Raw genomic sequence first — 13,396 nt, forward strand, 5'->3', positions numbered from 1 at the left:
AGACAAAATTAGTGCACACTAATAGCAATTATCACTTTTTTGTATCCTAATCAGGCACAACCTAGACAAATTACATGCTGGGTTGTACCCAGTTACGTGGATAAACTAGTGATTTCAGCAGACATGGAAAACAAAAGACAAAGACAAAGCTTTTTAGATTGGGTTTCTATTTCAGACATAAAGGTTAATACATTGTAGTTTTAGTGGAGACAGTAAAAGCATGAATAAGCATTTCAAACTGCCATTGTTACAGAATTTTCTATGTGCCAAATTACAACCTTTCTTTTAAACCAAGACCAGTCTTAAGTTTAATACTTGATGTCCGTAGTCTAACAAATCAGTTGAATTACTGTTCTCAAGTATCCACTACATTTATCAGTAGCAGTGTTTATGGGAATCTTTAGAGGCCCCATGACAGTGTCTACAGTATAGACATTTCTGACATGCTCCGCTTTCCAACAAAATCCTGGTCTGATACTAGGCACTGGTAGATCTGTAGTCTACATACAATACTGGGACTGTAAAATGGATAAAACACTGCCAGACTCCTCTAACAGACTGACTAAAATACAGAGAGATTAAACAAGAGATCTGCCCTTTGGAATATTCAGATACAGTAGTGAAAATATGCTATATGCTGACAAAACAGAGCTATTATATGCATTTTAACTAGGCTTGTTTCTTAAAACAGTTAAACAAAATAAACTCTCCGACATGGGAACCATAACACATCGAACCAATAAAGTGTTTTCTTCAGCTGTCCTCTAGTAAAATAGTTCCTTCAATATTACTGCAACCTCTGACTCTTACAAGTACACAATTAAAACCCCCTCCCTTTAGGAAAAAAAAAAAAAAAAAAAAAAAAAGAGTTAGTGTGAGCAAATTGAAATCCACGACTTGGTTTAACTTTTGGCAATGATTCATTTTCTACAAAAATGCAGATTGTAAACAATATATATGGGCTCACAAAGATGGAGAAACAGAGAAACTGAAAGGAGTATTTAGTTTCTTAACATCAAAATGAGGGGAAAATAAAGAAAATCATTAGAAGGCAGCAGGAATTTCTTATTGTAAGATGGGAAACAACTGAATGCTGCTCCCATCCTTCAGAAGCAAATACTCAGGCGTCTTAACAGCTAGTTAGTGGCGTAATTCTAATTACAATGCGAGAGAGAGAAATATCTGCATGTCTCTTCTTCCCAAACACACATTTCCCATCATCCCTGCCTCCATTGTTCTCCTCTCAGGTGAGCTCAGATTGCAGTTGGTGTTGTCTGTGCAGTCAGTTCACAAGATATGACACCTCCTCTTTCTTTTCTTCACAGGAGGCGGGCACAGGACCGCACGGATGGCTTCATCGAACACCGTCTTAAGGCCGCGCTGTGTTAAGGCTGAGCACTCCAGGTACTTCACAGCTCCTGTGGCCGAAACAAAAGAAAACCTAAAGTGGATCCAGACAACTAAGGCTGGGCAGAGTATACTCAACCGCGGATGAGCGCTTTACAATTGAAAATTGAGATTTTGAATAGAAGATTAAATAAAATTGATGCATCAATATTGTCAACCCAGCCCTCACATACACACGTGTAAAGGCCAGTGTATTAATACTGAAGTGCTGACCTATTTCTTTGGCCATGGCGAGGCCTTGAGGGTAGGTGATGGGAGTGAGCTTCTTCTCTTTCAACTTTTCAATGGTGTCCTTGTCGTCTCTCAGATCAAGCTTAGTCCCAACGAGAATTATGGGAGTGTTGGGGCAATGATGTCTGACCTCTGGATACCACTGTCGAAAAAAATCAAAACACACACGTTGAGCTTCCATTGAATTCAAACTCATTCAATGGATAGAGAAAATGTACTTAATATACATAAGCAATACTCTAGAAATATTTATAGCATGTTAGTGTGCAATTTCCAAACCTAACCTATGTTCTACCTGTGGATAAACACCACAAAGTCCTCATTACCAACAACAGCAAATGTCACTTGATCCTTTGAAATGGACGTCGCTGGACATTTTGCAGACACAGTAGATTAAAAGAACCTTCTGTCTGCTTCATTACAGCATCAACATGCTATTTTGAGGCTTTGAAATCACATTTGCACAATCTGTCAAGCCAGACAACTATTTTTAGAGCTTCTTCCTCTTTTCCATTCATTGTGATCATTTCGAAAGTTTTTCGAAAAATATCCAAGGGCTCGCTTACCTTCGCACGGACGTTCTCAAACGAGGCTGGACTCACAAGAGAGAAACAGATCAAGAACACATCCTGTAAGAAATGAAAAATAAAATAAAAAATCAGACAAAAAACTCCTTTTATTCTGTTTAATGTTCAACTATTTTCCTTTATAATTATATGACTATCTGTAAAACACAGCATTGACTAGACTGTTGCATTAATGAACTGTAAATTGACTTCACTTGTCTCCCAAGTGAAGCAGAGCAACAACAAAAACACAGTGAGGTTTGTGCCTAGATGACAACAGCAAACAATTGAGCCATTCACTCTCACAGCCTTATAGTAACAAAGACAACGACAACACAGAGCTGCCATTAATGCTCTGAGCAACATAAGAAATCACTTTAGCCTGCCAGGAATCACGACCTGGGCTATTTTTAAACATTTCACCGTCCTAAGGCTTAGTGTTTATTACGCTTCCTAAGCAGTATGTCATCAAACTATTTTCGAGATCCTTCCTGCTCTTAAAACTTACAGGGTTAGTTCACCCAAAAATTAAAATTCTGTCATTAATTACTCACCTTCACGTCGTCCAAACCCGTAAGACTTTCGTTCATATTTTTGATGAATTCTGAGAACATTCTGTCCCTCCGTTGACAGCTACGAAACTACTTTGATACGCTATGCACTTTGATACTCTAAACAGTTCATAAAGAGATCATAAAACTAATTCAAATAAAGTGATCTTGTCTCTTCAGAAAATTCAGACTAAACCGCACAATTTATGATGAACAGGTTGAATCTAGGCTTTTATTTCACATATATATCTTCACATATATATCAACACATCACATTCATCAACTGACACATCAGTTGTGGTAAACGGAAACTCAAGCATGTTCGCTTGACGTGCGAGAACCAATTCGATTTGTTCTCAGAACTATCCTTTTAAGGCAAAGAGTCAAAATTCACAACTGTTATCCATATGGCTTTTTGCTGTAACACAATTATCAAAATAATGGGTCCACTGATATAATCTCAAATAAACATCTAATTATTTATGAAAAATATTGTGATCAGTTTTAGTTCTATTATTATGACAGTACCGTCTGAGGGTAGGAAAGCGGTCGAAGTCTGTCGTAATCCTCCTGCCCTGCTGTATCCCACAGTCCCAAGTTCACCGGCTTTCCATCGACCATCACATTGGCAGAATAATTATCAAACCTGAATGAAAGTTAATAGCATATATTTCAGAGACACTGCAAATATTAAAATGAATGTGAAATGCAGCTTCATATCTGACATTTATGAATAAACTGATTATTTAATGGGGAAACATTTATTTTATCCATTAGGAAGCGAGTGCCAGGTAGATGAAGAGGAGGAGTTAAAAAAAAGCGATTCAAAAAGAAAAGTTATTACATTTTGATGAAAGATAACAAGCCTTTTTTTTTTTTTTTTACTTAAAATAAAATGCACAGTTGAAACTGGCACAATAAGACCAGGAATGTGGATTAGAAAGTAGATGTTGGAATCAAGAACAGCAACATTAATTATACTAATGTATAGCATTGTAATACAATATTTACTATTGAAAATAATATACATAATTAGTTATATTATAAATTGACAACATAAAAAAAAAAATCATAATTTTTTATTAAATACATATTTAACTAAAAACTGAAATCTTTGAAATGGATTTTCTTTTTTACTTTAAAGGGACAGTTCACACCAAAATAAATCTGCAGAACAGAAAAATAAAATATTTTGAAGAACATTTGTTTGAAAGAAATGGTGGCGAGTAAATCATGACAATTTTCATTTTGGCTGAACTGTCCCTTTAGGAAACTCAGGGTAAGAGTGAGGTCGCCTTACACAGTGGGAATGTACTCCCCAGGAAAAGCATTGGTGGTGTAGCTGATCAGAAGGCATGTTTTTCCCACAGCCCTGAGGAAAGAAATAAAACCTCTCAAAAATCACCAGTTACAGATCTGATTATGAGATATAAACTGATGCCATCTCCTATAATTGCTTTTCAGCTAAACAATGATTCATTTCCCTATTAAAATGAAATGGGGCAAAAATAATTTAAAACATGACACATTGACACTGCATATGAATAATAGAAGTGGGTTTGGTTGACTTTATTAATCACTGCAGCACTCCCACAAATTCAGAAAGCATTTGCTCAAGTATGACTGTATGACGTAACGTTAACATTTAAAGGAAAACTCAGGGAAGGGCTAACGTTAACGTTAGTTTAGCAACAACGAAAAACACTGATAAAACAGTTTGACTCCAGTCTACAAATACACGGACATTTAAAAGCTTTAGTCCACGATCATTCAGAAGTAATTTTCGCTTTCACACCAAAGTGGAAAACAGATTTAATTAGCTATATAATATAGATGAGAACTTTTATTCTTCTTTGTAAGTTACCTCACATATAACGTTACATAGCCTACACACATAACGTTACATAAACGCGCCTTTAAAATATCTGTGAGCTACAAAGACGCACAAAAGTTCCCAAATCAAAGGCCCTCAAGTTACCTAAACTCAAAACACAAGAGAGCAAACCAAGAAACGGCTGATAAGTGTAAAACATTATTCCACGACTAATATAATACTGAAAATAGGGGTAAACTCACCCGTCCCCGACGACCACACACTTTATGGCCTGCATCTGTGTTCACTTAGCACGCTATCCCGCTAGCTTTATCTGTGAATGAATCAATAAAAGCTGCTCTGACCGGGATAACCCGTCCTCAAAATTTAACACGCACAAAACAAGAGATGAGTCGATAAAAGTTTAACGATAATGTGAAATTTCGCTCAAACTCGACGGAGTAAAGTTAACTAGCCGACCGCATTCCAGCGCATTTGCTGCTGTTGTTGCTGCTCCAGTTAAACAAACAGCCACCACCCTAAAATCTCAGTCAGATCCCGGTCTGCACACACACACACATATCCCGTCCCGTCCCGAACAATAAACACACTCTCTGCTGCCTCTTGATGGACTGGAGCGGAGTTACGTCTCACATGCATGCAAAAGTCAGTTCGATTATAAATATTAGCAAAACCTTCATGTCTTGCATGATCGAAAGTAACTGTAACTAAACGAATGCCTGATTCAATTCCATTAAATGCTGTATTGACATCTAGACTATAGGCTATAATAGATTTAACATCAAATTTTTACATCTTATGTTAAAATGTTATGTAACCTTCTCTCTTTAAAGGTGCCATGTGTAATTGTCTGGCAAAAAAAATCAAGTCATACGCCACATTCCATACCAGATGGGGGCAGCATACCTCACATATCAAAATATGTGATGTAGGATATGGTATTTTATAAATCACACACTATAAATATGATAAAGAAGCAGAAACAGATAGTTGCAGTAAAGTAAGATATTTTAATAAGTTGAAGAAACAATAATGATTTGTGACACACACACACACACTCGATTTGCGCATCGCCATCATGTGTGTATTACAGGTAACGTTATTACATTGCTTCCTGATATCACGTGCGCAAACACAAATAACCTATATTTATATATATATGTATACTACAGGGCCGTTGAATGCTTGTATCTGATAACCGTGAAGCTCTTGTAATTATTACTTTACCCAACCTCTCCATGTCGAGTGATGCAGTAAACATCAGACAGTGCACGTGAACCGATCATCTCTACTATAGTAAAAAAAAAAACACGAACACTGTTGAAAGATACAGTAGCCTAGGCTACAAATGACCTGTTCGCGCCACAAACTGTTCTCCGTCCTTAGCGACCGAGTCATTGAATGTGAAACAGCGGCTGCTGTCGTCAGCGAGCAGCACTCTTCAGACAACGAGGGCGCGCGCGCCGCGCTGATACCTCCGTTTCAGTTTCTCCAACCCGCGCAGTGCGGCGGTCAGAACACGGAGACCATTCTGCCCCGAGCTATGCGTGCGAAAGCATGGGGAGCGATCCCGGGCGTGTCAGAATGGGTGCTGAACGTTGTAAAACAGGGCTATGCGCTGCAGTTCGCTCGCCGTCCCCCGCGCTTTCGAGCCCGGACCGTGACGAGCGGTCCTTTTCTTATCTGATCTGATCTGTGCTTCAGAGCGCGGTGGTTGTAGGGGTCTCTTGCCAAAGGCTTCAGCCATCCTTCCGCTCTCTTCCCTGAATTGAAATGAAGTAGTGGGCTGTACTTTCCACACGATTGACATCAGGTTCAAGAACGCCCACAAGCCGTGCGAGTTATTCGTGTATTGCAGGTTGGCTGGTGGTTATGTGCCCCGCATACCGCCTCCCATGGCCGAAACTGGTATTACAACACCTGTCGGGCCGTGGCTAGTAATGCTAATGCTAATTAAGGTTGATATCTCTGCAGCACTATAACTTTACATTTTTTTAATGACATCATTGCCCTTATTTCTTCTCATTCTTTTTAAGAGTGTAGCTCATTTTTTGGATATTTTTACCTCAATTTTTACACATGGCACCTTTAAATACTTTGGTCAGTTCAAGAATAATTTATGCAATTTTATATTAATTATTTGAAATAATTAAAAGAGCAGTTTCATGTTCATTGTTCAACTGGTCGAGGTTGATATGGGATTTAGAAAATAATTTGTAATAAGTAATGGAATAGATAGCTACTTTAGAGAGAGAGTAGCTAATAGGCCCTAATCTAATTACACTGTTGAAGATGTAATTAGTAGCTAGTAATTAAATATTATTACATTTTAGAGAAACTTACCCAACACTGTGCATAAATTATATTAGGAGATTAATGTTTTAAATATAACAGTTTAATGTAGAAATATTAATTGATTTAATTTTTTTTTTTTTTTAATAATAGGCTCCTTTTTAAATATGAAACTAAAACCAGGCAACATTTATTTCCACTATCTCAGTTTAATATTCAGTGTGGGAAAGGAGTGTTTGGGAAACTTGTTTGGAAACAGTCAGTATTTAATTTGGTGCCTGCAGTGTGAATGTGTGTATTCTGCTTCTGGAGCTGCTCAGAAAGTTCAGAGTTCTAAATGTGGTGACATCATAGTGGAGATTGCGTCCAGGCAACTGTAAACTGTAAACTGTAAACTGCAGCTTTGACTCTGGTCTACTGTTCGTTTGTTAGTAGGAGTGAATCGATCGAAAGACTTTTGAGACTTTCTACAGATATTGACTACAAATATTGAATCCATCTGCAGCATCTGGTGTCCATAATGGCGCTGTTTAGCAGTGTTTGTCAGCTGTTTGAGAGTTTTGCTCACTTCTTGCGCAGAAGGAAGAAACCTCAGAGAGCACAGCCGTGTGCAGCGCAAGAATTAGCGGCTGGATTTAGAGAAGCTGGAGAAAAGAAAAAGAAAAGGAAGGAGAGAAAACGGAAGGAACGCAAGATCACAGGGCCAACGCCACTTCTTGTGGAGGTCAAACCTGTGCAATCTACAGCCAGATCTTCCTTCTTAAAGCCAATAGAGGGAGAACTCCCAATGCTTCCAAGTGTCTCCGGAGACCTCGCTCTACCAGACGCTCGCTTCAAACCCCTGCCGCCAGTGACAAAACCATCCGTGCATCCTCAGAAACCAGTTCCAGCACCTGAGGATGTGTTATCCCTGCCATGTTCTCCGCTTCAAGTGGATCCTCCCAAACTGTCGGCAGCTCCTTCATGTCCAGATGAAGTCGTTTCCTTCCGGCACTCTTCATCCCAGGTGCATCCATTGGTGGTTCCTCCGCGTCCCACTCCAGCAGCTGATCAACTGTTTTCCATCCGACGCTCTTCATCCCAAGTGCGTCCTCTCAAAGGACTTCCTCCGAGCCCCACTCATGCACCTGATGAAGTCGTTGCTCTGAGACGTCCTCCCAGCCGGAAGCCTCATCGGTTCACTTCTTCCCTGTTTGAGCAACCTCCGCAACTCATGCTGGTTGACATCGAGGATGTGGAGAACGAGTATATGGAGTACACAAGGAAGACCATCCGGGCCAGTGACTTACTCGAGTCTGAACGCTCCCAAACGCCGGATGCTGAAATTAAACCGAGAAAGATGTTTGCTTGCTTGGAGAAGGACAGCGAGGTGCAGGAGGAAGCGTGGGCGAGCGAAGTGGAGGAGATCCAGGGATTTGAGGAAGAGGAAGGTGACCCCAGTGAAATGGGAGATTCCAAGGCCATGCAAGGCCATTCGGATGAGGCCTCTCAGATCGATGAGCGCATGAGGAGGCTCTTCTGTGTAGCCTCTCCTGACGGTCCCAAGAATGAGACTCAGCACAAGGTGAACGTCCAGAAAAAGTGCAAAAGAAAAGTGCCATTCTTTCTCTTCACCTGGGCAGAGGAGAAGGCCAAGAAAAAGGAGGAGAAGAAAATAACCAAAGAGAAGGAGCGAAGAGAAAAAGAGTTGCTGCTTGAACGCTAATGAACAATTCGAAACTGAAGCACTCGTGGATCAACAAGCACGACCGCAACAAACTCCTAATGCAGATCATCGTCCCTCTTCACCTTTAACCTGTGTAAATAAAACATTTGCAAATGAAAAGTTGAAAGATCCATGACTCTTCTTGACTATGAAAACATAAAAGGTAACACTTTACAATAAGGGTGCACTAATAAGCATTAATTCATGCTTAACTAATGCACAGATAATACTGAATTAATGTATTACTAATGATTATCTAAGCTATTCATTAATGATTGCCTCATTAGCAACTAATGAAGAGTCTGTCTGGTTAATATATTAGTTCATATATGAATTGTTATTAATTAAATATGTATTTGTGGATTAATTCCATAATCACTTATTTTATTAACTAATAGTGTTCATTAATTTGTTAATTACCACAATGAGTCTAATATGCATTAATACATTATTAATTACAGCATTAGTAGTGTGTCAATTACTACAATTACTAGATGATGAGTTAATAATGTGCCTCAACAAGTAAAGCCACAACATAATGATTGTTAGCTAATGATTAATTAATCATTAATGACCATCACTAGAGTTTATAAAAGCTGTTTATTAAACACTGGTTTCCAAATCATTGTAGTAATTGACACACTACTAATGCTGAAATTAATAATGTATTAATGCATATTAGTTTACCTGTATTATCTGGAAGTTGAAATATAAGGCTTTGGCTCATTGTGGTAATTAACAAATTAATGAACTATTAGTTAATAAAATAAGGTAGTATGGAATTAATACACACTTACATATTTAATTAATAACAATTCATATATGAACTAATATATTAACCAGACAGACTCTTTATTAGTTGCTAATGAGGCATTCATTAATGAATAGCTTAGATAATCATTAGTAATACATTAATTCAGTATTATCTGTGCATTAGTTACGCATTAAATAATGCTTATTAGTGCACCCTTATTTTTAAAGTGTTACCACATAAAACACGTGTAATATGAAGTGAATCAATGTGAATTTATTTGAATAATCTAATCTGCTAATGGTTTACCTAGAACAGCAGCAGAAAGGGAATCATTCAATGCAGTTCATATAGTGAAGTTCACAGATCAATAGATTTTCTCTGATGTGGGTCCTTCCAATCCATCACCTCCATGTTTATCTTTTCATGTTTCTTGTCTATTGTTGTTGTTGGTAACAATTACATGTGTATATTTGTACTTGAAGCGCACATACACATACACATACGTCACTCGCACACAGCGCACACAGAAACAAACATCAGGAGCACAGAAACTTAACGCTGACGACTTTTACTTGTAAAAAATCAGGATCAACTAAACCAGCTTCACTACTGAATCGCTACATGATATTTCTCAACAATGAAGGGGTTGTGTCACTATTTTGAAGGAATTAAACTCCCAGCTTCATTGTTAATAGAGAGAGAGATGCTGAACAGACGCAGGTATGAATCTCTCTTTCTCAAAAATTAATTCAAATAAATGCAAGAATTCATTCATTTGAATAAATGTAATCTTTCGCACTACTTGATCTCGTGTCTGATTCAAAGCGGGCAGAATGCTAACGTTAGATGATCTAACAAGCTGTAACTGACGAAAATAACCGTCAATTTTACCCTTAACATCAATAACAGTTTTAAAGTCCCCACGAACCAGAATAGCAACTGATTTTACTTCAGTGCTGTGACGTATTTCCAAGTGAAAATTAATAGTGAAAAGAGGACAGGGTTTTACTTTAGCGCACCTTTTCTCCAGCCCTCGCACATAGCAGACTGATGGTTGGAGGGGAGTGGTTAAGGACATTCAGCCGAACCCAAGCCGTCAAACTGACGCCATTTGAAAAATAACTCCATTCCAGACCGGAAGTAGCTTTTCAGATTTTGATTAAAGATTAACACAAAAAAATTTTCCCCTCTGTATTAACTTGCACGGATCAATTGTTCATCCTAATGTTCATTGTTCACCTTCTAGTTTCTAAACTAGCAGATTTTTAATGGCAATCGACCGAAAAGCATGATCTCGCTCAAAATCTGGAGCTGAAATATTGAAATCGGTTATTTGGCTTTTATGGCTCATACAGTAAATGATCTAGGGTTCTTGAGGGCCACTGACCTGCAGACTTTAGCTCTAACCCTAAATCAAACACACCTGAGCCAGCTAATTAAGCCTTTCAGGATTACTGGAAAGCTACAGGCAGGTGAGTTTGATCAAAGTTGGACCTAAACTCTCCAGGACCGACGTTCCCCACCCCTGATCTAGGAGAACATTGTGTTCACACTCCAGGAGAGAAAACACATCATATTTATTCAGAGGACCAAACAGAGCAAAAAAATATTGGTGCAGATATGGTGCTTTTTATGGCCAAAAAGTAAGATTAAATTCTTGAAATAGCCTGTAATGTAAATCAATGCGATTTTTTGATATAACAGTATAGCAGACTAACATAAAATGCAAATAAATAACAGTTGTGTCACTATTTTCCCAATAATATGTCAGTAAGATCATATTGAAATGCTTAGTTCTATATGATCAAAGTTCTGTAGTTTTAATTGCAGGGAGCCAAAACATTGAATGCAATGTAATACAATGATAAAATGTCGTTTTAACAAAACTATTTTTTTTATTGGTAATCAAGTAAACCATAGTTGCTTCAATCCAGTTAATCTCCATCTTGAAATAAAATGTATTCTTATATTTACTTTATAAAAGTCAGTAAAAAAAAGATTTCACTGCAAAAAGCCACAACCTAAAGATAGACATCTTTACAATTATATACTATAAGGCTTTTTACTTGCTTTAAAATAAAAAAAGATAACAGAAGGCATTTAATAGATTGTATACAACAGGTTTTTTAGCAAAGTTGATCCTGCTGGCAATTCAAATATGAAACTAAAACCAGGGAACATTTATTTCCACTATCTCAGTTTAATATTCAGTGTGGGAAAGGAGTGTTTGGGAAAGGAGTGTTTGGGAAACTTGTTTGGAAACAGTCAGTATTTCATTTGGTGCCTGCAGTGTGAATGTGTGTATTCTGCTTCTGGAGCTGCTCAGAAAGTTCAGAGTTCTAAATGTGGTGACATCATAGTGGAGATTGCGTCCAGGCAACTGTAAACTGTAAACTGTAAACTGCAGCTTTGACTCTGGTCTACTGTTCGTTTGTTAGTAGGAGTGAATCGATCGAAAGACTTTTGAGACTTTCTACAGATATTGACTACAAATATTGAATCCATCTGCAGCATTCGGTGTCCATAATGGCGCTGTTTAGCAGTGTTTGTCAGCTGTTTGAGAGTTTTGCTCACTTCTTGCGGAGAAGGAAGAAACCTCAGAGAGCACAGCAGTGTGCAGCGCAAGAATTAGCGGCTGGATTTAGAGAAGCTGGAGAAAAGAAAAAGAAAAGGAAGGATAGAAAACGGAAGGAACAGAAGATCACAGGGCCAACGCCACTTCTTGTGGAGGTCAAACCTGTGCAATCTACAGCCAGATCTTCCTTCTTAAAGCCAATAGAGGGAGAACTCCCAATGCTTCCAAGTGTCTCCGGAGACCTCGCTCTACCAGACGCTCGCTTCAAACCCCTGCCGCCAGTGACAAAACCATCCGTGCATCCTCAGAAACCAGTTCCAGCACCTGAGGATGTGTTATCCCTGCCATGTTCTCCTCTTCAAGTGGATCCTCCCAAACTGTCGGCAGCTCCTTCATGTCCAGATGAAGTCGTTTCCTTCCGGCACTCTTCATCCCAGGTGCATCCATTGGTGGTTCCTCCGCGTCCCACTCCAGCACCTGATCAACTGTTTTCCATCCGACGCTCTTCATCCCAAGTGCGTCCTCTCAAAGGACTTCCTCCGAGCCCCACTCATGCACCTGATGAAGTCGTTGCTCTGAGACGTCCTCCCAGCCGGAAGCCTCATCGGTTCACTTCTTGCCTGTTTGAGCAACCTCCGCAACTCATGCTGGTTGACATCGAGGATGTGGAGAACGAGTATATGGAGTACACAAGGAAGACCATCCGGGCCAGTGACTTACTCGAGTCTGAACGCTCCCAAACGCCGGAGGCTGAAATTAAACCGAGAAAGATGTTTGCTTGCTTGGAGAAGGACAGCGAGGTGCAGGAGGAAGCGTGGGCGAGCGAAGTGGAGGAGATCCAGGGATTTGAGGAAGAGGAAGGTGACCCCAGTGAAATGGGAGATTCCAAGGCCATGCAAGGCCATTCGGATGAGGCCTCTCAGATCGATGAGCGCATGAGGAGGCTCTTCTGTGTAGCCTCTCCTGACGGTCCCAAGAATGAGACCCAGCACAAGGTGAACGTCCAGAAAAAGTGCAAAAGAAAAGTGCCATTCTTTCTCTTCACCTGGGCAGAGGAGAAGGCCAAGAAAAAGGAGGAGAAGAAAATAACCAAAGAGAAGGAGCGAAGAGAAAAAGAGTTGCTGCTTGAACGCTAATGAACGATCCGAAACTGAAGCACTCGTGGATCAACAAGCACGACCGCAACAAACTCCTAATGCAGATCATCGTCGTCCCTCTTCACCTTTAACCTGTGTAAATAAAACATTTGCAAATGAAAAGTTGAAAGATCCATGACTCTTCTTGACTATGAAAACATAAAACACGTGTAATATGAAGTGAATCAATCTGAATTTATTTGAATAAACTAATCTGCTAATGGTTTACCTAGAACAGCAGCAGAAAGGGAATCATTCAATGCAGTTCATATAGTGAAGTTTACAGATCAATAGATTTTCTCTGATGTGGGTCCTTCCAATCCATCACCTCCATGTTTATCTTTT

The 13,396-nt window shown here is 39.2% G+C and overlaps 1 protein-coding gene across 1 annotated transcript; it reads right to left on the reverse strand.

The window, feature by feature from the left end:
* Positions 1–843: 843 nt before the first annotated feature.
* Positions 844–5,228, reverse strand: rac1a (Rac family small GTPase 1a). Its single transcript, XM_079595912.1, has 6 exons — positions 4,832–5,228; positions 4,056–4,127; positions 3,284–3,401; positions 2,205–2,267; positions 1,621–1,780; positions 844–1,418 (listed from the first exon to the last, which is right to left on the reverse strand). Exons 1-6 carry the CDS (start codon positions 4,864–4,866, stop codon positions 1,288–1,290), a joined length of 579 nt encoding a protein of 192 aa, XP_079452038.1. The 5' UTR covers positions 4,867–5,228; the 3' UTR covers positions 844–1,287.
* Between the last annotated feature and the right edge of the window lie 8,168 nt (positions 5,229–13,396).

The sequence above is a fragment of the Phoxinus phoxinus genome (assembly GCF_949152265.1).
Source record: "Phoxinus phoxinus genome assembly, chromosome: 21".
Taxonomy (NCBI): Eukaryota; Metazoa; Chordata; class Actinopteri; order Cypriniformes; family Leuciscidae; genus Phoxinus; species Phoxinus phoxinus.

Bases quoted from the DNA above. Each gene is read 5' to 3' on its own strand.
- rac1a (XM_079595912.1), bottom strand. From the start codon at position 4,866: ATGCAGGCCATAAAGTGTGTGGTCGTCGGGGACGG. The intron at 4,128-4,831 runs GTGAGTTTACCC...TTCTTTCCTCAG, and splicing joins TGTGTGGTCGTCGGGGACGG to GGCTGTGGGAAAAACATGCC. The intron at 2,268-3,283 runs GTACTGTCATAA...CATTTCTTACAG, and splicing joins CGCTTTCCTACCCTCAGACG to GATGTGTTCTTGATCTGTTT.